The sequence below is a fragment of the Palaemon carinicauda genome, chromosome 41 (assembly GCF_036898095.1).
Source record: "Palaemon carinicauda isolate YSFRI2023 chromosome 41, ASM3689809v2, whole genome shotgun sequence".
Classification (NCBI taxonomy): Eukaryota; Metazoa; Arthropoda; class Malacostraca; order Decapoda; family Palaemonidae; genus Palaemon; species Palaemon carinicauda.
In genome coordinates, this window is record NC_090765.1 from 27,292,678 (window position 1) to 27,319,467 (window position 26,790).

The 26,790-nt window shown below is 33.8% G+C and overlaps 2 protein-coding genes across 2 annotated transcripts in view; one reads left to right on the forward strand and one right to left on the reverse strand.

Moving 5' to 3' along the window:
* Window positions 1-26,790, reverse strand: part of LOC137632465 (choline-phosphate cytidylyltransferase A-like) — a 225,513-nt gene that overhangs the window by 125,391 nt on the left and 73,332 nt on the right. The gene's annotated exons all lie outside the window — the stretch shown is intronic.
* Window positions 23,483-26,790, forward strand: part of LOC137632463 (ferric-chelate reductase 1) — a 54,397-nt gene continuing 51,089 nt past the window's right edge. The window contains exon 1 of the mRNA XM_068364398.1: window positions 23,483-23,892. Coding sequence (XP_068220499.1) covers window positions 23,673-23,892 — 220 coding nt within the window. The 5' untranslated portion in view covers window positions 23,483-23,672. The remainder of the gene's footprint in view (window positions 23,893-26,790) is intronic.

A 26,790-nucleotide genomic window follows, 5' to 3' on the forward strand; every position in this document is an offset into this window, starting at 1 on the left:
ACTCAAAGGCAGGTTGGAAACGACTGAGTTCACACCCTTACTCGGCGCTGTCACATTGGTGACCCCGGAGTGACAAATGTGACGGTGCCGAGAGAGGGTTGTGAACTCAGTCGATTGCATCCTGCCTTTGAGTTCACAACCCTCTCTCGGCACCGTCACAATACTCTCACCCTTTCCACCAGCTTCTTGTCTCCCGTTGTTTCCACGTGGACAATCCACTCTAAACCTCAATGATCCAGCTTTTCCTATACGTTAACTTTTTCACCACTACACTATATATCTGGAGCTAATTACATTGGGCAGTCGTCACTTCCATATACGGATATTGTTGATGATTTTACGTCACTCACTCTTTTCACCAGCTTCTTGTCTCCCGTTCTTTCCACGTGGACAATCCACTCTAAACCTCGATGATCCAGCTTTTCCTATACGATAATTTTTTCACCACTACACTATATATCTGGAGCTAATTACAATGGGCAGTCGTCATTTCCATATAAACTGGTTTTTGACAATTCCACGTCATGATTGGTTTCCTCGAAACACCCACATCGATCACACCATGAAAACTTCTAGAACAAATTTACGATGCAATCCTGACCTCATGTTAACTCAGACCTTTCAATTAATCTAGCATCCCTTATATTGCAAAATTGACACTGACAGAGAATTTGACAAAAATTAAAATATTCTATTATCTAAAGCAGAATGTGTACCTCTACATTTTTTCTCAATGTAGGCTACATAACAGCGCGACACCGATGCACCCATATCTCGACGACTGTATTAAGTTTAAATCAACTTCAATGAAAAGGATAATGGTTTTGAATTAACTTTTAATATGAATTGGTTTAGATTACCTCACAACTTTAAAGAACATAAGACTGAAACAAAAAGTAAAACACGATATAAGTAAAAATAAGATAAATCAGCAGTTTTTTTTTTTTTTTTTTTTTTTTTTTGCATGAAGCCAAACTGCGAAAAAAATGCTTTACATGTGGCATATGATTGCAATATTTTAAGGACAAGCATTAAATATGAAAAAAAAAAAAAAAAAAAAAACATTTACCTATCGAGAGGTTATTTTCAAAAAATATTTTGTATAGATGCTCCTGTCAATTTAAAGCCCCTAAACATTTCCTATTTCTGGTAACATTAAAAATCGAAAATAAAAAGATTTCAGTGAAGAGTAGATGTAAGCCAATGCAAAAAGTAAAAATATATTTTACAAAATAGAATACTTTCTAAAATTACAGATGAACAATAGTTCACACCGTGACACTACGATAAGTATCCTTTCATATTTTATATAATGTATCTTATAATAATTTACATTAATTATTCAGTAGTATTTTATAATCATTTCTACGGTAAGGGTGCACTTTATGTGAACATTAAAAACTAGATTCATTATCATACCGATAATCTTCAAATGTTATTCAATCTTTTCATAATATTCCAACTTCCTTTATCAACATTTAGAAATACATGAACTCAATTAATGTATGAAATTCATGTCATGTATTTAATTTATCGTGAGTAATGTCAATGCAATATTATTTAATTTTGACATCATTCTTAATGACACAGATACACTAATATTCATGATACAAAATTAGGGAAATATATAAATACCCAATTAAGCATAAATATACCTATAATCAGGTATATATATATATATATATATATATATATATATATATATATATATATATATATATATATATATATATATATACTGTGTATATGTGTATATATATATATATATATATATATATATATATATATATATATATATATATATATACACTGTATATATATATATATATATATATATATATATATATATATATATATATATATATATATATATATATGTGTGTGTGTGTGTGTGTGTGCGCCAGTATACAGTATATGACATTCATCTCCCTATTGTCTCCTATTGGTGCAAGACTTATCTTCCCCAAAGCTAAAATTCCTTCCCCTACATTAACTACGAAACAACCAAATGGTAAAGAAACTCAAGAAGCGGTAATTGTTTTTCTTATTCCACAAATGTATAAATTACGACAACTTAAATCCACACACTGAATTATCCCGTGGGATGTGAAGGACGTCTAATTTCCAAGGTAACGAGGAAACAGCTCATTCTGAATACTGTCTAACATTCATGTAGTTCGTCATCTATTATACATGAGTCACCACTTATGGTTCGTGGTGTGTTGAAATCATAAACATATCAATCATGACGGAAGGGATTCAGTAATGAAGAAAACATGAATAAAGAAATTGACGGATATTTGCCTTTGAAGATTGTCATACTTTTCATTTTTTACTGTATTAACAATTTACCTATATTTAGAAAAGCAATTCCATTGTAAAACTAGTGTAACCCTGATAGTAGCTGATTGACTGAAACCATAATAGGCATGACAATATTAAAAGGAACGACACAGTAGCAGTTTTCGTTTATTCTTTGAGATATATGAAAGACTTGGAAAAGATTTTCCTAAAATAATTGATGCGTCATGTGCATTCACATTTGATAACAAAAACTACCTCAAAATTGTGTTTAATACATATATACATACATACATATAAATATATATATATATATATATATATATATATATATATATATATATATATATATATATATATATATATATATATATATATATATATAACAAGATATTTTGTAGATTCTTCTCACAACAAATACATTATATCATCATCATCATCTCCTCCTACACCTATTGACGCAAAGGGCCTCATTTTATATATATATGTATGTATATATATACTTATATATATATATATATATATATATATATATATATATATATATATATATATATATATATATATATATATATATATATATATATATGTATGTATGTATGTATTGACGATCTATTGCTAAAATATGCGATGTTTTCAGTAGTCATTAAACAGAAGAAAGAATTCAGAAATATGAAACGTTAACCAAGCGCTTTCGTATTTTCATACCTCTTCTGGGCTAACATGTATATGTGTATATGTCTGTGAAAAAAAGAGAGAAAGGAGGACTATAAGACAATTATAGTATTAGGGAACTCACAAAGGAGAGATACCCAACCGAATTATTTCAAAGGTTACATCAACCAAGCGTCAATTGAAGACGCTTGTGTGTGAAATATACCATGATAATGATTCATAAAAAAGGAAGCGAGGGAAGAAGAAAGGGTGCAAGACTAATGTCTTTCTTTGGAAAATAAAAACTTAAGGATGACCGCTTATTAAGAAATAATTAGTTAGAAGCAAGTGCATACAATCTTTTAGAACTAGCATAAAAATGAAGCCTGGCAAGGATGGAATGTTTATCCGCAGAAACACGGAAACAGAGCAGAGAGAAATACAGTACAACACTTTTGGATAAAAAGTTTACTATGAAGGGTCAATCTAAAAGTAAACAAATATTTACTCTAGCATATTTGCATAAACAACAGTTGATAAAAACTTGGATATATAATGCACAAAGTTTCAAGATAGAATTCTTACCTCAAATTTACAATCACAAGCATTCATAATAATGTGACAGCTGGAATGTTCCTCTGGTCTACCATCAAGGAAAAGGAAGGTGTCTACACCGGGAATGAGGTTATTATGGCACCTCAACAGAATTTGGATTTTGCTTTAAATAAATCAAACAGTCTACTCCACCCCAAAAGATGCCCATACTTTATATCTAAATACAGGTAATAGAAGAAAGGTAGCCTAAATATAATACCTTACAGAAAGTGTCAAATCTGAAAATAGTCCCACCCTTGAAAACCATTGGCGAAGGTTCTTGTTCCAAACTAATTTTATGGCGATTTCTTAACTAATCTTAAAGGTTAAATGTGTCTGGTTTCAGTTCCAGTTCCATCAGAATAGATGCTCACCAGAACGTCAGCCGGGCAAGCCCAACCCCCCACTGTGGTGCCCTACCACAGCAGTAGCCTCCCCAGTAAACAGCTTAAACTCACAGCCCTGGGCGGGGATCGATCTCTCGCCACGCGAATGCGAGGCAAACACGTTACCACTGTACTAGCCAGGAGGCTTCGAGAAAAAAAAAAAAAAAAAAAAAAAAAAAAAAAAAAAAAAAAAAAAAAAAAAAAAAAACATCACCCATTAATGCCTTTTCTTGACAACTCGATGAAACTCTCTATATTCTCTTTTACTGATGTCTTCCTAAACACAGGTTTCTCCTAAGTCTGCACACTAGAAAATGTGAAGAAAATTAGCACTTGTATATATCTTTTTTATATTTATCATTATACAGACCTGAAAGTTGATGATGATACCAGACAAACACTTGTGTGTGATGGAGTCACATACAAAACTTAGTTATATATATATACATATATATATATATATATATATATATATATATATATATATATATATATATATATATATATATATATATATATATACACACACACACACACACACACACACACATATATATATATATATATATATATATATATATGTGTGTGTGTGTGTGTGTGTGTGTGTGTATGTGTGTGTGTATCAGAAGTACATAATGACTATGATATATCATGTAATCACAAATTCATTATTCTAAACAAAAATAAGAATAAAACCAAGGAGCTTAGGAAGATAAGCCTTTTGAAATAGTGGATAAAAATAAATAACCCCTAATTATGATATAACCTTCAGAAGGGAGATGACTAACTTTATCAGAAGTTGAGAAATCTAGAACTGTGGAAAATAATACAAGGAACAGGGACATATAAAAAAACTGTCTCTGTAAATATTTAATAAGAAAAAGAAAGATATCCTTTCCATGAAGATAAAATCACATTTTCAATAAAGATATAAATATAAAATATAAAGTAGTTTTATGCAAAGTAAAAATAAAATTAGTCAATATTGTTCTAACGCACCTCAAGAAAAACTGGACCTTTTGAAAAGATCAAATATGTGAAAATCTATTAAAAGAAAACCAACAAAGAAAACATTGCAATACTGACCCATTCTCCATGACAGTTATTGGAAGAGAAAATGTTGCGTCATACTAAATAAAAACATTTGTATCTGCCCTGAAAAAAAACATTCTTATCAAGTGAGAGAAAGTGACATTTGTAAAACCAACTTTTATGAAGAAAAAACAAAAGGCATTTCTATATTCGCTTAGACAACATCTGATCTTTGGTTTTCATCGAAAACTATAGAGTGCACCCTAAGCTCGTTGGAGATCTTCAATGATGATAAATATTACCAAATAATATATCAGCCTTCAGAAAATAAATGGATTTAATATTAATAGCAGATAGCTCTTTATTGATACTATGAGCTAACGAAATAAGGTTTGCACAGGATATGTGGTGTAAAAAAATGCACTAAAAATGTTTCATGAAATAACACACTTGTAAAAGTAAAAAGCCTTCAAGGTGTGAATCGAAATGGCAAACCTGCATCAAAGACCTTATTAAGAAGAATATTTCATCTCAGACCCATACAGTTTAATTTATACATTTTCGAAGGATCAATTTTTGAGTTCACTATGCTCATTGAGGTGATTAACATGGAAAATCTTTGGCTGGATGACTCATCATTCGTGATGCTTCAGCCTATAGTGAATTATTACCTCCGCTAACGAAGTTGGAAGGAGGTTATGTTTTACCCCTTGTTTGCGTGTTTATATGTGTATTTGTGTTTGTTTTTGAACAGCTTTCTGCCCATAATTTTATTCTTAGAATAATGAAACTTGCAGGGACTAACTATTATGTAAAAAGCTGGAAATTATGAAATTTTGGAGGGTCAAGGTAAAGGCCAATGTCACGGTCAAGCAAAATTTCCAATTCACGTAATCAGTCATAAGTTTGGACATCGTTGTCACAGAGACTTCAAACTTGGTTCATATTTGAGTGCATGAAAATCCACGTCAATTAATGCATGTTAAGGTCAAAGGTCAAGGTCGAGATCGAGCAAAAGATCGAGAAATAAGCTGCCGCGGCGAAGATCTGCACTCTACTGAAGTCGATCTAGTTAGAATCGTATCACTGGTTAGCATTAGCAATAATAACGTTTATTGAGCAACGACTTTGAATGGGTATACATTGGACCTAGATTTGAATGATGGAATATTTACCATTGGATCACAAACTGTATCAAAGTTGAAGAGAAGTGCACTAATTGGACCTATATTTAAATGATGAAATATTTACTATTGGATCACAAACCGTATCAAAGTTGAAGAGAAGTGCACTAATTGGACCTATATTTAAATGATGAAATATTTACTATTGGATCACAAACCGTATCAAAGTTGAAGAGAAGTGCACTAATTGGACCTATATTTAAATGATGAAATATTTACTATTGGATCACAAACCGTATCAAAGTTGAAGAGAAGTGCACTAATTGGACCTATATTTAAGTGATGAAATATTTACTATTGGATCACAAACCGTATCAAAGTTGAAGAGAAGTGCACTAATTGGACCTATATTTAAATGATGAAATATTTACTATTGGATCACAAACCGTATCAAAGTTGAAGAGAAGTGCACTAATTGGACCTATATTTAAATGATGAAATATTTACTATTGGATCACAAACCGTATCAAAGTTGAAGAGAAGTGCACTAATTGGACCTATATTTAAGTGATGAAATATTTACTATTGGATCACAAACCGTATCAAAGTTGAAGAGAAGTGCACTAATTGGACCTATATTTAAGTGATGAAATATTTACTATTGGATCACAAACCGTATCAAAGTTGAAGAGAAGTGCACTAATTGGACCTATATTTAAATGATGAAATATTTACTATTGGATCACAAACCGTATCAAAGTTGAAGAGAAGTGCACTATTTATTCAGTGCAAAAGATTATAACTTTTAGATTACCTTTATAGAAACGCGCATTACTAAAGTAAATACAATCTTAAAATGAATGAAATGTCTCTCCTTGTGTACATATTGATGAAGTTACAAAGAAGATATATGTTATCAAAATTCCCTGTGACCATGATAATCAACGTTTATTAGGTTCTATATGTGTTGATGGTCTTATAACTATATATAATAGGGTGAGCAAAATTGAATATGATACCATGTGCCCATTGAAGGTAAAAACTACAAATGTGAAGGATAGATTTCCTTAGTTCAATAGGGAGATTTTAGAGAGAAAAAAAGACGTAAAGAAAGAAAGTGGAGTCTGTTAAAAACTGAAAGTGCTTGAGTCGAATATATAAAACTGATTAATCTAAGAAAAATATCCAGGGGGCAGCAACGGACAGGATTAAATTACATCGTCTCCTAAATGGTGACATAGGAAATTTAGATGAAAAAAAAAGGCTAAGGCTACCAGACGGGTTCAGCAACCAAGTAATGGCTACCAAATTAAAAAAAAAAAAAAAAAAAAAAAAAAAAAAAAAAATAGGTCATTTATAAATATTCCATATTAGATTGGTGCTACGCCAGATACACATATATGATTAACAAGATTTAATGATATAACAAAAGATAAAGTCATCAGGATTATTAAGGGGGCAAAGAAAACAACTTATGTGAATGATTCTGTTTCGTTATCCTTTTTAATTAGAGTAGACAATTCTAGTCTTGCCAACATAATTAAAAAAAATAGTCAATACTAGAATCGATGAGTGAAAGTTTCTTAAATCTGAGAAAGTGGCTCTAGTTACACCGGTTTTGAAAAGTGCTCTAAATTATCAGCATTTAAGGTTATATAGCCATGCCTCAAATCTATCATTTCAAAATTCCTATAATTTGTAATTCTTGAAGAACTAATTAGTCACTTAGAAAGAATCGAAGCATTGCCAGAAAACCAGTCAGCATACATAAAAACTATATCTTTCTTACGGAGAAAGCTATTTTCTCTGTTGTTAATGATATGCTAGAAAGTCAGATTAAAAATATAATCTTTTTCTTTTACTTTTTTAGCAAGCTAAATTACATCGTTTTACATGATTAAAAGTAATATGTTGAAAAGACAAAATCTAAAACATGATGAAGGACGTGAAGGAAAAAATTGAAACTAATTGTGAAAAAAAGAAAAAAAAAGAGCAATGTATAGCAAGAGTGAAAATAGCAAAACACTGAAAATAAAAAAAAAATAGATGTTAACGTAATTGAGTCGGTGAGAAAACTTGGCTCGTGAATTGTTGTAAACTTTTTTTTATGGAACAGTTCAGATACTAATTATAGACTGGACATGACAACCACATAAGAAATTTAGCGTTCTAGAGGAAATATAAAAAATATGGATGCGTTAAAATTATCATATCTACCTATATGATCGCATAAATAAAATACTATAACATGCTTTATGATAGTCTTGTTGAATAGGTTTCGAGACATTTAATCAAGAAGTTAAATAACTAATAAATACATCCTAATTGAGCTACTTATGCACATAGGATTTGAGAGTAAAATATATTTCGACCTACATTGCGATAAGAACATAAAACCGAATTATTTAACAGGCTTCTTAAAGTAAAATATCACGAGGTGTAACTGCATTTATCAATATGGATAAACATAGGTTACGATTTGGATTAACATAGGTTAATAAAGTCAACTTGCACATCGCACCCATATTCAGAAATTTTACGTCATGGACTATAAAGGTACTAGGACTTGGAGACATCAAAAAAGGAAATGAAAAAGAGTTCTCCATTCAATGCACATAGCATCCAGGCTATTCAGAAATTTTACGTCATGGACTAAAAAGGTACTTGGACTTGGAGACGTCAAAAAAGGAAATGAAAAAGAGTTCTCCATTCAAAAGCGGTTATGACTTAGGAGAAAAAATCTTTGCAAAACTATTTATCAAATAATAGGGACCATCCTGAGAGTCCCTCCAAGATTATTCGCCCGTGTGTTTGTTAGAGGGTTCTGTATTTTGTCGTGATAAAGCCGCTCTCTTTCGTCGTTTCGTTCCAGCTCATTCTTGTGACGATTAAGTGCGACAAACCCAACGATTACCTGAAACAATGACAGGTCATGTCTCCAGAAAGCAAGCACGTGCAATAATTGCCTTGCTAGTTACTACAAATCCGTGTCACGCCAGTGTGACTGATGCACGCACATCTGGCAAGGCTATTCGGTGAATGGCAGAAGTAATTTGTTACTTTCTGAGAGTATTTTTGTATACACGAAGCAAACACTATTTTTAGACGTTTAGATTTTAATAATAAGATTACCTCGTCTTATTCCAAGGTTTTTTTTTCAGATTCATCCCGAAGGACATCCCCACGAACATACCTAGCGTTATATATAGAATAATAAAGCAAAATTCATAACAGAAAAGATAATTTTAAGCCAAGAAATTTACATCCAGTTTTCTTACGAAAAAAAAAATGAATCTCCAGAAAATTTTAATTCCTATCATAACACAAGAGAGCCTTAAGGAAATATTTCTTCAAGGTATAGTGTAATTGCACGTTTCCCTCTCATATTCTTATAGCCAGAGAAAGTAGATAGATAGATAGATAGATAGATTTGTGTGTTACACGAGTGCGAGCGCGGAGTCATTTTGTGGACTCCATTGCATTTCACTCCTCTGAAACACTGAATAATTCCAGGAATCCCGTTCCAGCGGTGACTTCAAATATTAGCCAAGAGCTGAGTCACTAATCTAAGAACAGGCGACAGGCAGACTCAGAACAACAAATAACCCGGAAGATTGAATTTCAACTCTTAACTGGGAGAGTTTCAACCGGTGTGCATTATCCTTACGAGAACGTTTATGCGACCAAGCCATTTTTATTTAATTGGTGGTAAGCGTCGTGAGTCATATCCGGCCAGCTCTGTCAAAGTTGAGACCGGAACATAATGCCGTTTTCCTCATTTCAGATGCCTTCTTATAAATATGGACGTAATTTTGATATATTAACCTATATTTACGCTTCACACTTAACATATTAAGACTATAGTCGAAGTGAAAAACGAAAATAAAAAGATAATATATATGCTCCCTGAGAATCATAGCCTGACACCTGTTCCCATATTTCCACTTATAAAATTTTACATAGAATATCTTCAATTAATATAAGACAATGTTAGACTTAACTTCTAACGGATTTGGGACAGTACGTAACGCTAATCATTCCAAAGTCCAAATCTTGAATATATCTACCGTCTCGACCCTCTTTTGTATCATAGCCATTTTTAGACGGCATACATCATCTAGTAACAATACTAACAAAGATGAATACCTTTCTCTGTATAACTCTTTTAAATATTTTTACTGCCTCTGAATCAATTTGACTTCCAGAAAATGAAAGGCTGCATATAATATGGGATACTTTTACTATAAATCATTATTGCTTCAAGTAAATAATTTTGTACAAATTATAGCGTTTCGAAGCTACTTCAACTGCGATCATAGAAACAAGTCTATGACATTTTTCATGTACGGAACCCACATCTTGGTAAAAATCATCATACTTTTTCAATGACATTTCCTTCATACCCCTCCATCTAAAGCAATAAATTCTGCACGGTCCTTTCTCCCAATCCTTCTTTTCTCCATTACATCAGACGGACATAACCTTCTATCAACCTATACAATTACCTGAACTTTTCCCCTATCAACCTATACAATTACCTGAACTTTTCCCCTATCAACCTATACAATTACCTGAACTTTTCCCCTATCAACCTATACAATTACCTGAACTTTTCCCCTATCAACCTATACAATTACCTGAACTTTTCCCCTATCAACCTATACAATTACCTGAACTTTTCCGCTCTGGTCACTTCTTCACATCTCTTTTCCACATATTATATTTAACTTCTATATACAATAACTCTACAATGAACACGAGACCCAGTATACCAAAATGTAAGGACTTTTTATGTTCTTTTACAGATAGTCCAAGAGCTAGCAGCTATTTATTTACCGGAGATGACCAAAATTCTAGTGGGCCTTTTTGGAAAGGGTCTACCATGGGACATCCAAAAATGGGTATCTTTAAGATGGGCAAGGGTGGGTGTGGACTTTATTAACTCCTTTTGCCCGAAAACGGACTTTTAATTTTTCGGCAAAATATGGGGGTGGAGGAAAGTAAATTGGCTGCAGCTCCTTTCATCCTGGGTCTAGAATAAAGAACTATATACCAGAATGATGCTATTGATATGCACTTCTTCACATCTCTTTACCACATATTATATTCAACTTCTATATACAATAACTCTACAATGAACCCGAGACCCAGTATACCAAAATGTAAGGACTTTTTATGTTCTTTTTACAGAGTTTGAGACATATATTCAGTATACCAAAATGTAAGGACTTTTTTTATGTTCTTTTAAAGAGTTTGAGACATATATTCAGTATACCAAAATGTAAGGACTTTTTTATGTTCTTTTACAGAGTTTGAGACATATATTCAGTATACCAAAATGTAAGGACTTTTTATGTTCTTTTTACAGAGTTTGAGACATATATTCCCTCCGAAATATTCTGTCAAACTCCCGTGGACTTATTCCGCAGGCTGTAATGTGTAAATCGTATCTCCTTTCGAAAGGTTATTACGGACAAAATTATCAATTACAAGCATGCATGTAATGTGCGTGTGTGCATGTACACGCGAACACACACACGCACACACACACACACACACACACACATATATATATATATGTATATATATATATATATATATATATATATATATATATATATATATATATATATATATATATATATATATATATATATATATATATCATGAGCCTTTTATTACATTATATGACAAATGCGAAGAACACAATTCTGTCTCAATTTTGGTATGAAACCAAATATGTTGAACTAAATTGGACTCGACTGTAAAATTTATCAATTAAGGCGGGTGGTTAGACCATCCAACATTCAAGTTAATAAGTCCTTTTAATGCAGGCTGATCATTACATATTCTGAAGTCTTCTCGCTTGAACTAACGGTCACCCATCTAAAGGCTGTACATCGACGAATTCTAATTTAACGTAACTCTTCTTATGAAGGCTCTTAAGCGTAGTTGCTTTATAAATCCTTCGCAAACAGAGCCACTTCCAACTCTTTCTCCTGGATAGTTACCCAACACCTTGTCAACAACGAGTACCTCAACAGGCAAGTCAGTATGGAATTAAAAATGGTGTAAACATGTGGTATAACAATGGCATCGACATATCATCTATCAAAACTATAGTCATTTCTTTTAGCGATGCATATTTGCACCGACTCGCGGCGGTGCCCTTTTAGCTCGGAAAAGTTTCCTGATTGCTGATTGGTTAGAATTATCTTGTCCAACCAATCAGCGATCCGGACACTTTTCCGAGCTAAAAGGGCACCGCTGCGAGTCGGTGCAAATATGCATCGCTAAAAGAAATGGACTATAGTGTGGTATTAAAATTCCACACTCGTCTGGGGCCATCCATTTTGTGAAGTTGATATCCTTTTGCACTCATACGTCGTCATACTTCCATTTCCACTTCAATTTTAGATTAATCAAGACTGCTTTGCAATCATAGTAGTGAAGGTGGCTAGAGGTACGTAGCAATGCTCCTTGGCCATCGCTGGAATGCTACTTTCCTGCCGAAGAGCGCATTTCAGATGCCCCTAAACATCTGAAAGTATGCGCTCTTCGGCAGGAACATGACATCCCAGAGATGGCCGAGGAGCACCTCTGGCCCTCTGCGTGAGCCTGTCGGTAAAGCGGTTTTGACCGCATGATCTGCAATATGAGTGATCTTTATGATGGAGAATATCTACGCGTATGTCTGTGTATGTTCGTCTATCTATATATAAGTCTTTCAGTCGAGAAACATGCCAAGCACCATTTTTAAAAAGTGTCAGAAATCGCGATTGAATAATAATAATAATAATAATAATAATAATAATAATAATAATAATAATAATAATAATAATAATAATAATAAAAAAATAATAATAATAATAATAATAATTATTATTATTATTATTATTATTAATATTAATATTATTATTATTATTATTATTATTATTATTATTATTATATTGATAATGATAATAATTATGATAATAATGATAATAATAATATAAATAATTTGAAAATTGGCAATTTTCAATCGCGATTTCTGACTTTTTAAAAATGGCGCTTGGCATGTTTCTCGACTGAAAGACTCATATAAGTATATACTCAGGTTTTCACCATTTTGTAATCTTCTAAGGATCCCTAAAATAGAAATAAAAAAAAATAATTTTTCTTTTTAATTTTCTTAAAACCAATAAAATCCCGTTTTAAAACAATCAAGCGTAATCTTTTGTAACGACACCGTGTTGTCAAAACATGAATAAATGAAAAATAATAATCATGGTTTTTTTTTATTTTAACAAAGTCTTACGCCGGATAATCTGAAGAAACTACAGCATTATTTCGACAATACTTCGTCTTTATAAACTGATTACTAATGAACACAAGCTTTACAATTCCTTGTACATAGGAGATTTTAGCTAACATTGCCATTATTTTAGAAATGGGAAAATTTAAATATTTCAAAATTGTCCGAGATCCTTGGAACATTATAAAGAGGATAATGACTGAGTATTTATTTATAGATATATACATACCAATCAGTTTCTACTCGAATAGTATGACTTCAGATATGTTTGTAATAATAAAATAATGGGAAAATTTAAATATTTCAAAATTGTCTGAGATCCTTGGAACATTATAAAGAGGATAATGACTGAGTATTTACTTATAGATATATACATACCAATCAGTTTCAATTTAAATAGTATGACTTCAGATATGTTTGTAATAAATATTCTTGTCTAATTACTGCAAGAAAAAGGCGTGTATGCTATCATGGTAAATCTAGTATAACTTCTCCTCTTCCTGTCTTCATGGATTAAACTACATAGCTCGAGAGAAACGACGAAAACGTGACCTGGTATGAGACTAAACCAGAAAGGCGGTTTGGAATTTCCTAATCGGGTGGTTGAATCAGTAGAACTTCAAAAGTTCAAAGTTGGAGCAAAGACTATGTCCGCCTGAAGAAGTATATATATACATATATATCTATGTGTGTGTATGTATGTATGAATATATATATATATATATATATATATATATATATATATATATATATATATATATATATATATATATACATATATATATTTATATGCGTAAAAATCACAGGAAAACGTGATGCTCAGATGCAGAAGAACCACAGGGAAAATGAAAATACAAAATATACACTTAAGTCCTGACTAGTTTCGTGATACTTCCTCAGAGGACGTATCAACGACCAGGCGGACATAGTCTTTTTATAGTTTATTTATGACATATTTGTTTTTGATGTTGTTGATAGTTTATTATATGACATGTCTGTTTTGACGTTGTTTCTTATTATAGAATGATTTATTGTTAATTTGTTCTCTTCATTTATTTCCTTATTTCCTTTCCTCACTGGGCTATTTTTCCCTGTTGGAGCCCCTGGGCTTATAGCATCTTGCTTTTCCAACTAGGGTTGTAGCTTGGATAGTAATAATAATAATAATAAACATTCCTCGCTGTTTCTTATTCCCTATCTATAGAATTGTTAAGAGTTGGGCAATTTTTCTTAAAAGCATTAATTTTAGACAACTACTGACTATTTTCTACCAAGTCAACTAGGACTACAGGTAAAACAGAGAGGTCAACATGGTAAGTTAGATTAAGAATTGCTTCCTCATGAGATGGAACATTTTCATGATACCAATTTGGTCTTAAGTTGTATCTGGACTGTTCTATTGACTGTCTCAAATATTGTTACAATGCAGACACTCAGGAGTAACATGAATTTAGACTAGTTTTATGCACGCTCTTGTCAACTTATGAAAAAATATTAATGGGAATTCAAGCTTTAAAAAATCAATTACATTTGAGATGAATATATCTGTGTATATACTATATATATATATATATATATATATATATATATATATATATATATATATATATATATATATATATATATATATATATATGTATATATATATGTGTATATATATATATATATATATATATATATATATATATATATATATATATATATATATATATATATATATATATTTATATATTTATGTATATATAATACTTCTTGAAAAATGCCAATAAAAGAAACAAAGGAATTATAAATAAATCACTATATTTCGACCAATACACATTGGTCCTCCTTTTACATCGTGAAGAGGACCAATGTGTATTGGTCGAAATATAGTGATTTATTTATAATTCCTTTGTTTCTTTTATTGGCATTTTTGAAGAAACATGTTAAATGTACGATTACAGTTATAAGTAAGATATATATATATATATATATATATATATATATATATATATATATATATATATATATATATATATATATATACAGTATATGTATATATATACATACACACACACACACACACACACACACACACACACACACACACACATATATATATATATATATATATATATATATATATATATATATATATATATATATATATATATATATATATATATACACATCTCCAGGGAAAAGTTTTGAAGGAAAAGACAAGATTTAAGATCATTTGAGCAACTCAAAACCCAACATCTGTCAACTAAAATTTTGAAGAAACTTTAGTATTTAATATCTACTGCCAATTCATTGTCCGAGATCTACTGCCAGGTTAGTATATGAGATCTCCGAGTAGTTTGGCCAAGACACTAGCCACCCGTTGAGATACTACCGCTAGAATTATTGAGTCCCTTCACTGGTCAAACAGTACTACATAGGATCCTTCTCTCTACTCACTGTTCATTTTCCCTTTGCCTACACATACACCAAATAGTCTGGCCTATTCTTTACATATTCTCCTCTGTCCTCATACACAGGGGAAAATCTGTAAAGAATAGGCTAGATTATTCGGTGTATGTGTAGGCAAAGGGAAAGTGAACCGTAACCAGAGAGGATCCAATGTAGTACTGTCTGGCCAGTCAAACGACCCCATAACTCCCTAACGGTAGTATCTCAACGGGTGGCTAGTGCCCTGGCCAACCTACTACCTTGTTCTCTAGTCTTGGGTAGTGCCATAGCCTCTGTACCATGGTCTTTCGCTGTCTTGGGTTAGAGTTCTCTTGCTTGAGGGTATATAAGACGACACTATTCTATCTTATTTCTCTTTCTCTAATTTCATTGAAGTTTTTAGAATTTATATATGTAATATTTATCTAATTGTGGTTACTGTTCTTAAATATTTCATTTTAATTGTTAATTGTTTCTCTTATTTCCTTTCCGCACTGGACTATTTTCCTTGTTGGAGCCTCTGGGCTTATAGCATCTTGTTTTTCCAACTAGGGTTGTAGCTTAGCAAGTAATAATAATAATAATAATAATAATAATAATAATAATAATAATAATAATAATAATACAGAGTTCTACCAATTAACAAATCTTGATCTATTGCCAACTCAATTTTGAAGATCCGCCAATAAAAAACGTAAGATCTTCTTGCCCCTTATTCAAGGTCTTCCGCTGATTAAACATTTTAGAGCTACAGCTAACTCAATATTCATAATATTCTAATTCAATAATTCAGATCTAGAAGAATATGCACGGCCTTGGATAGAAGGTGAAAGTCCATATGTGTGAAAATACCTGTTCTTAAAATTTTCCTACTACGTTAACTCCGTAAACATCCTTTATAAAAACTGGTCAGCGGGAAGTAGTCAGAGCAAGTTACAGGTTAATATATACACACGCTATTTGAATCTCAACCAGATGACTGCAGAAATATGAATTGAGATGAAGTAGTAATTATGATGACTGCAGTAAGCATAAATAATAATAATTACGATGAAAAGGAAAATTATCGTAAGGACGATGATAAAAGATAAAGATCAAAGTCATAGACTTCGACCATATTCATAACGGTTCTGAGAGAGAGAGAGAGAGAGAGAGAGAGAGAGAGAGAGAGAGAGAGAGAGAGAGAGAGAGAGAGAGAGAGAGAGAGAGAGAATGTATATGAGGTAGTTCTAGGATCCATATTTTTCCTCATATCAATATCTGCTTATAAAAGTGCTATACCTGAAACCCTGACGCTGACACAAAATAATCGTTGCATTATGTAAATCATCATTCGTATTTATCAACGACTATTAAACAAACATTATACCACGAGCCTCTTTATGTATTATTCCTCAGTACCTTTTTTATATATATAATTACAATGTGTTTAGATAATCCTTCCGGTATCAAGTACCGATTCAGACAAATCAACCTGAATTTGCTTATGTGAATAAAACTAATCGATGTGAATTCGTATGCCTGTGGTACACTATAGTCCATTTCTTTTAGCGATGCATATTTGCACCGACTCGCAGCGGTGCCCTTTTAGCTCGGAAAAGTTTCGTGATCGCTGATTGGTTGGAATTATCTCGTCCAACCAATCAACGATCCGGAAACTTTTCCGAGCTAAAAGGGCACCGCTGCGAGTCGGTGCAAATATGCATCGCTAAAAGAAATGGACTATAGTCGCAGCGGTGCCCTTTTAGCTCGGAAAAGTTTCCTGATCGCTGATTGGTTGGAATTATCTCGTCCAACCAATCAACGATCCGGAAACTTTTCCGAGCTAAAAGGGCACCGCTGCGAGTCGGTGCAAATATGCATCGCTAAAAGAAATGGACTATAGTCGCAGCGGTGCCCTTTTAGCTCGGAAAAGTTTCCTGATCGCTGATTGGTTGGAATTATCTCGTCCAACCAATCAACGATCCGGAAACTTTTCCGAGCTAAAAGGGCACCGCTGCGAGTCGGTGCAAATATGCATCGCTAAAAGAAATGGACTATAGTCGCAGCGGTGCCCTTTTAGCTCGGAAAAGTTTCGTGATCGCTGATTGGTTGGAATTATCTCGTCCAACCAATCAACGATCCGGAAACTTTTCCGAGCTAAAAGGGCACCGCTGCGAGTCGGTGCAAATATGCATCGCTAAAAGAAATGGACTATAGTCGCAGCGGTGCCCTTTTAGCTCGGAAAAGTTTCGTGATCGCTGATTGGTTGGAATTATCTCGTCCAACCAATCAACGATCCGGAAACTTTTCCGAGCTAAAAGGGCACCGCTGCGAGTCGGTGCAAATATGCATCGCTAAAAGAAATGGACTATAGTCGCAGCGGTGCCCTTTTAGCTCGGAAAAGTTTCCTGATCGCTGATTGGTTGGAATTATCTCGTCCAACCAATCAACGATCCGGAAACTTTTCCGAGCTAAAAGGGCACCGCTGCGAGTCGGTGCAAATATGCATCGCTAAAAGAAATGGACTATAGTCGCAGCGGTGCCCTTTTAGCTCGGAAAAGTTTCCTGATCGCTGATTGGTTGGAATTATCTCGTCCAACCAATCAACGATCCGGAAACTTTTCCGAGCTAAAAGGGCACCGCTGCGAGTCGGTGCAAATATGCATCGCTAAAAGAAATGGACTATAGTCGCAGCGGTGCCCTTTTAGCTCGGAAAAGTTTCGTGATCGCTGATTGGTTGGAATTATCTCGTCCAACCAATCAACGATCCGGAAACTTTTCCGAGCTAAAAGGGCACCGCTGCGAGTCGGTGCAAATATGCATCGCTAAAAGAAATGGACTATAGTCGCAGCGGTGCCCTTTTAGCTCGGAAAAGTTTCGTGATCGCTGATTGGTTGGAATTATCTCGTCCAACCAATCAACGATCCGGAAACTTTTCCGAGCTAAAAGGGCACCGCTGCGAGTCGGTGCAAATATGCATCGCTAAAAGAAATGGACTATAGTCGCAGCGGTGCCCTTTTAGCTCGGAAAAGTTTCCTGATCGCTGATTGGTTGGAATTATCTCGTCCAACCAATCAACGATCCGGAAACTTTTCCGAGCTAAAAGGGCACCGCTGCGAGTCGGTGCAAATATGCATCGCTAAAAGAAATGGACTATAGTCGCAGCGGTGCCCTTTTAGCTCGGAAAAGTTTCCTGATCGCTGATTGGTTGGAATTATCTCGTCCAACCAATCAACGATCCGGAAACTTTTCCGAGCTAAAAGGGCACCGCTGCGAGTCGGTGCAAATATGCATCGCTAAAAGAAATGGACTATAGTCGCAGCGGTGCCCTTTTAGCTCGGAAAAGTTTCCTGATCGCTGATTGGTTGGAATTATCTCGTCCAACCAATCAACGATCCGGAAACTTTTCCGAGCTAAAAGGGCACCGCTGCGAGTCGGTGCAAATATGCATCGCTAAAAGAAATGGACTATAGTCGCAGCGGTGCCCTTTTAGCTCGGAAAAGTTTCCTGATCGCTGATTGGTTGGAATTATCTCGTCCAACCAATCAACGATCCGGAAACTTTTCCGAGCTAAAAGGGCACCGCTGCGAGTCGGTGCAAATATGCATCGCTAAAAGGAATGGACTATAGTCGCAGCGGTGCCCTTTTAGCTCGGAAAAGTTTCCTGATCGCTGATTGGTTGGAATTATCTCGTCCAACCAATCAACGATCCGGAAACTTTTCCGAGCTAAAAGGGCACCGCTGCGAGTCGGTGCAAATATGCATCGCTAAAAGGAATGGACTATAGTCGCAGCGGTGCCCTTTTAGCTCGGAAAAGTTTCCTGATCGCTGATTGGTTGGAATTATCTCGTCCAACCAATCAACGATCCGGAAACTTTTCCGAGCTAAAAGGGCACCGCTGCGAGTCGGTGCAAATATGCATCGCTAAAAGGAATGGACTATAGTGCAAGCCAAGGCATGTTACGACTCTAACTTGAAGTTTCGGGGCCAAATTCCGACATAAACAGAGCCCGCAAATAATTACGTCACGTCTTTCTGGTCCCTTTGTCATATGTTTGATATGTGGAGGCGCTAATGAGATATCGGTCAGGCAGTATTAAATTGTGGTGATTTGTTCATTAGTCTAGGCTAAGATTCATATTCGATTACAAGGATGGAATTGTATATTAAATTGTCATATATTTTGTTAAAAGTGGTAATGAATATACAATGTAATCATATTTTTAGGTGATATTTTAGATATACCTTGTATATTCAATGATACATTTAATATATGAAGAAAATCATGGACAACCTGGCTGGTAATGGATATCGTTATGTTATGAATAAAAACACTTCATAATCTCTTGTTATTAAAGGAAATCTTTAACTCATTGTTTTTAAAAAAAGTTTTGATTTTAGAACAATAAAAATAACTTGTTCAAAGAAGGGCTAAAAGTAACTAAAAAGATAAAATATATTCTAAATCAAAAGGCTTCATATCCCGTAATAACTATGACGCAGCAAGTAACTTTTATCATTGGCCAAACCATAACACAGAAGCTAGACAGAAGTTCCATGTATATAATATAAAATTGCCTGGTCTGAAATAAGTGAGTCGAAACGACTTGGCTATGGGCGGAATTCCCTGAAGCCAATCAAACGAATCCCTGAAGCCAATCAAACGAATCTTAAATCCCGAAGTCTTGGATAGAGAGAATGGGATAACGTGAAGGTCCTCGATGACAGAATCTTCTGTTGTCAGAACAGGAGCAAGTGCTTACAGAATAAAGCTAATGATTCAGTTTGCATAAAATAAACTGGCATATTGGTGATGATCAAAAGTATCTGATGGATGTTGTGAGAATTGTTTTTGCATAAGAGGGCCATCTTTCATTCATTTACAAAAAAAAAAAAAAAAAAAAAAAAAAAAAAAAAAAAAAAAAAAAAAAAATGAAGTTAATGTTGTCGAATATATACGCTCATTTCACGATTCAATTCAAAGAGGTATGAATCTACATGCAAAAAAAAAAGAAAAAAAGAAAAAGAAATATCCGTGGTTGTTTTTCGAAGGCATTGATAGAGAGAGAGAGAGAGAGAGAGAGAGAGAGAGAGAGAGAGAGAGAGAGAGAGAGAGAGAGAGAGAGAGAGAAGGGGGGGGGGCTTTTAACTTCTGTTAAACAATACGTCACTTTCTTTGATGGTCTAACTTTTATAATAACACGTAAAGACACTATCCCTTCCTCACCAAAATTATCCCCCCCCCCCTAATATAAGTGTCCAAGACAAATTAAAATTCCTTCAGTGTGTTTAAAGAATGAATAATAATTCTTAGAAACATTACGACGAAAAGTATGAATAACGGTTAATGTTATTCCTATTGTAATTTTCTCATCCTTGATTTACAAACCGAGGATGAAAATAACCTTTGCTTTTTATTTCTTTCATTTTTTCTTTTTCCAATTTGCCTCTCATAATGAGTCGCCTTAGGACACTATTGTTTTTCTTTGCTTTTAACCACAAAGTAAATGTTAATATGGCATTGCTCAAGTGTTACGTTAAATTAGTTAACTTACCCACAATTCCACACATTTACATCCCGTATATCTTCAAAATACTGTGCACACTAAAATATGTATAATATACATATATGTTCAACAGTCTATGCTAATATCTCTCTCTCTCTCTCTCTCTCTCTCTCTCTCTCTCTCTCTCTCTCTCTCTCTCTCTCTCTCTCTCTCTCTCTCTCTCTCTCTTTATATAAATTCATTATATATATATATATATATATATATATATATATATATATATATATATATATATATATATATATGTGTGTGTGTGTGTGTGTGTGTGTGTATGTATGTATAGAAGTATGTATGTATGTTTTTATGTATACATATAAAAGATTAATATTTTATCCCTAAAACTGTTTTCCATCACCGTATCACCTACATACAGTAATACCAGATCTATTAAAACTTAACGCACAAAATATACTCAATTTGAGCTCCAACACTCGTTGATCAGGCTGTCTTTTCTAAAAGACAACAAAAAGTATTTCGGTCCTTAGAGTCGAAGAGAGCTCTAATTTAAGGGCCAACATGGGTAAGACAAAACAATTCCATCAGATTTAGAAGATTTGAGAACAAAGCCCTCAGGAGAATATTGGGAGTTAAATGGTATGACAGGATTATAAATGAAACTATAGTATAAGAGATTACTCGAGTGCCATATGTTGATGAGATCATGGTGAGGGGTAGATGGAAATGGTTTGATCATGCTCTTCGCACTCCTCAAGAGAGATTAGTTCACCAAACATTTACCTGGGGTCCACCAGGTACGAGAAGAGTTGGAAGACCCAGGCCCACATGGCTGATGACTATGAAGCGTGAAGCAGGAGCTGAGGAATAGAGAAATATTGAATTAAAAGCTCAAGATAGAGACGACTGGCGAAATCTAATCGAGGCTGTACGATTGTGTGACACACGGTTGGTACATGTACCAACCGTGTGTCACACGATCGTACATAAATTATTTTGTATATTATGCTTGTATCTGCGGTCTTCCCTCGAACTAAAAAGAACCAGAACAAACATGTCTATATACAAAATAATTTATGTACGATCGTGTGACACACGGTTGGTACAAGGCCCTTTGCGTCAATAGGCGTAGGAAATGATTATATATATATATATATATATATATATATATATATATATATATATATATATATATACATATATATATATATATATATATATATATATATATATATATATATATATATATATATATATATACACACACACATATATATATATACAAATATATAAGTACATTATATATAAATACATTTGTTTATGAACACACAAATTATATACTACAAATTCAAGACACTTAAAGAATATATATATATATATATATATATATATATATATATATATATATATATATATATATATATATATATGTGTGTGTGTGTGTGTGTGTGTGTGTGTGTGTGTGTGTGTATCTATTAGAATAAATCGTGTCTGTTACGGCGAAACGATTTCAACTAAGCTCCGCATTTTTCTAACCACTTTTCATCCGAACCTCATTCTATTTCAACTAAAACGATCAACGAATCTAATCTATAACATCAAGAACAAAGCATGTGGAGTGTCGTAATCAGCGAGGTCACTGAAGAATCAATATTTGGTGTTGGCGAGCTTTTTAATTCGTGTACATCAAGTGAAACTTGAAACTCTCAAGGTTTATTAAATGTCTATGATATTTTTTATAGCATGTGAACGAAATGCTCTGCCTATTTAGGGCGCAGAATTATAGCTACAGGCTCGTTTTGTTTTAATTTTTCAATTCTTTACTACGAACACAACGGAAACTATTAATACCATTGTTGTATGTGATATTCCCAAGTATCTATATTGTTATTAACCTCATCACGATCCTTCTTTTAACAGCCATCACCATTACTATTCCATGACTATATCAAGCCAAAACTATTCTGTTGTCCTTTTGTAAACAAATATTAAATAATACCCCTTCTCCTTTGTTACGACCTGCACATTATCACCAAGTGAAGCAGCCCCTGGGGGAAGGGTGGGGTTGGGCGGATGAAGCAAAGGGGTTTGGAGAGTCACGATCTGTGACGTCACGACGTCACTCTTATAAAAGTTGGTCATTTGAGTCTGGAAGCTTACTACAGCAGCTGAGACCCTCCCGCGAGCACGAGAGCTCAACTGGCTCATCTCCAGCCACCAGTTTTCTATCTGACAGCGGGTGTTGAGTCCGTCAGGAATCCCTTCTACAGGAAACTTTGGAAGTGGGGCGAGACAGTCGAACTGTCGGAGGTCTGTTTTAGATATTAACTGATAAACTATATATAACTCGACCATGGTGAGTGTTAGTGCTTCCCTGCTCCTGCTGGCTGCAGCGATGGCAGTGATCCTTCCCGCAGGAGAAGGTTTTCCTGACGGCGCCCCGATAGAGGCGTGCATCTTGCCTAATCCGAATCGTCCCAATCATCCGGCCACTAAATCCCAGCCGCCGTCGTCTTCCAAGCATTCCTTTACGGCTTCTGCTTCTCATTATCGTCCAGGTGACGTTATTACAGGTAAGATAATATCGAAGGAATTACAACCTTTTCTTTTAAAACCGATGTTAGATTTCGAAAGTCGCTTCCCCTTTAACATTTTATATACTCATTTGAAAAAATTGAAGAGTTTTAAGTAACTGTAATTGATACGATAGTAAGCTTTATCCTATTTCTGCAATGACCTTACCCATGTTAGTATAAGTCAGTAGGTGACAAGAAAAGATGAACAGATTAATTCAATTAACAAAGCCTAAGATAAACTATTTCTGCAATGACCTTACCCATGTTAGTATAAGTCAGTAGGTGATAAGAAAAGATGAACAGATTAATTCAATTAACAAAGCCTAAGATAATGATACTACCTTTCCCCCAGAAAAGAAGTTTCCGCTTATTATATAAAACAAGAATAAAACTTCAAATAACTAAGATTGAATAGAATAATACAAAATTAAAATATTACTCGTGTTGTGTATACAACTTAAACCGTATCTTTCCGAAATTTAAATTTTATTCCTAAATCAACCAGGATAAATTTAGCTATTTAAAATGTTATCAGACTCGATAAATGATAATAAACCCTTATCATTTTATCATTGATTCCTAGTATGATATAAAAATACGATCATAGATTTTTCTCACGAATCAAAATTAAATTTTCAATTAACCCAAAAATATCTCGGTTCTAAGCACGGATACTCTGACACTAATTTATACGAAGGTCGTCGGGGTATTGTAACTCGATGCTCTCATTTTTCTATGCAAAACTGGATGCAAGCAATAAGTCCCACTCTCAAAAAAGGTTGGAACAGACGCTAATTGAATATCACAGATGTTAATATTATAGTTATCATTATTCTAAAAGGTCACTGGCTTGCAAAGTAACCTTCCACAGAAGTGAATGGACTTGAGTGCAAAGCAAGAGAAGAAACTAGCAAATGAATATAGACAGGGCAACAAATTATTACCAATCTGCAAACAAGACCAGTCAAGCAAGTCAGTTAAGGCAATGGTGCTTAGCACTTTAAACTTGACCCATACAGCTCCTCTTGAACTTAAGCGCGGTTTACACGCTACGATAAATTGTAGCGATTTGTTGAACACTGAGATAGTAACAATCTATTGGATGATTGAAAGAGCGTTTACATGCAACGATTTTTAATCCAATATTTTTAGTCTTTACTTGACCGTCATGTTAGAAACATTGCGAACCAAGACTTCACACTTCAGCAGTCAATCTGAAAATGAGCTAGATTGTAACGATTTCTTGGAACTTTGTTTACACCTTCAAACTTGTTACGATGCATATAGATTTGACCCTGCTAGCACCAACCACTCAGTCTAATTCCAACTCCAATAAATCGCTACGATCTCCTGTTTAATCGGAACGAGAAATTGTAACAACCTTTTCATTGCAATAAATCGCTACGATCTCCGGTTTACACGTAACGACAAATTGTAACAACCTTTTCATTGCAATAAATCGCTACGATCTCCGGTTTACACGTAACGATAAATTGTAACAACCTTTTCATCACAATAAATCGCTACGATCTCCTGTTTACACGTAACGACAAATTGTAACAACCTTTTCATTGCAATAAACCGCTACAATTTATCGAAGCGTGTAAACCGTGCTTTAAGAGCGTCGGCATCAACATTATTGTAAGAAAGACCATGGTTCCACACCTTGATAGTGAGGGAATGAAAAAAATTCCGGCAGTAGGCTCAACAGAATATGAATATTGATATTGATATTCGGCAAAGCAACTACAACTTACAGCTTAGATAACGAGTAAGTAGTACATGAACTCATGCGTATCAGCTTGAGATACAATACCCCCAAAAACCATAACTACACGTGAACAAGTGTATAAAATCTCGAAGACATTACAGGATGCCAGAAAACCTCAAATCAATCAATCAATCAATCGAAGACATTAATAAATACAAAAGTGGATGCGACAAAATACCTCTCGTTTAGGAAAGACGTTATTGCTAAGGTACTATGAAATGGAATTACTTACTCAAGACACAGTGAGAGAGAGAGAGAGAGAGAGAGAGAGAGAGAGAGAGAGAGAGAGCGCACAAAACTTCGTCTCATTCATGCTTGCTCCCCGCGACAAAAATTACCGAAAAAAAACACCTTTCGATTTTGCTTTCTAGCCGTCATGCTGTGAGCAGACTTTCACTGCAAATGTTTTTAAGGGTTATTCACCTCAAAGAAAACAGAAAATATAACCTGAACAGATCTTGCTTCACTTAAAAACGAAATAAATTACTTTAAATATTTTGGAGATGTGATTCTTACTTGTGATAACTGACATTTCTTTCAATTCACAGTAAAAATTGTTCGTTACAAAAATTTTATTTTTAAAAATGGAAAATTCTTCCAATGACGAATGCAATGGATCCGCGACAAATTTAAAGAATTAACATCAACACCAACTACATATTACCTATATTAATGTTGACATTTTACTCGTTTTCAACATTACTGCCAAATTTTTATATACCAAGCTTTAATTTCTGGACATTTAGCTAGTATTTGATTAATATATATTATTCACATAAAAAAGGATTGAATTGTCTCTACAGAATATATAGCCTATATTAATGTTGACATTTTACTCGTTTTCAACATTACTGCAAAATTTTTATATCCCAAGCTTTAATTTCTGGACATATAGCTAGTATTTAATTAATAAATATATTTCACATAAAAAAGGATTGAATTGTCTCTACAGAATATGTAGTCAAGTTTCTTCTTACCTCGCTGACATCAACACCAACTACAAAACATTAGCAATATTAATTTTGACATTTTACTCTTTTTCAACATATGCGCAAAATTTGACATCCCAAGCTTAATTTCTGGACATATAGCTAGTATTTAATATATATTATTCACATAAAAAA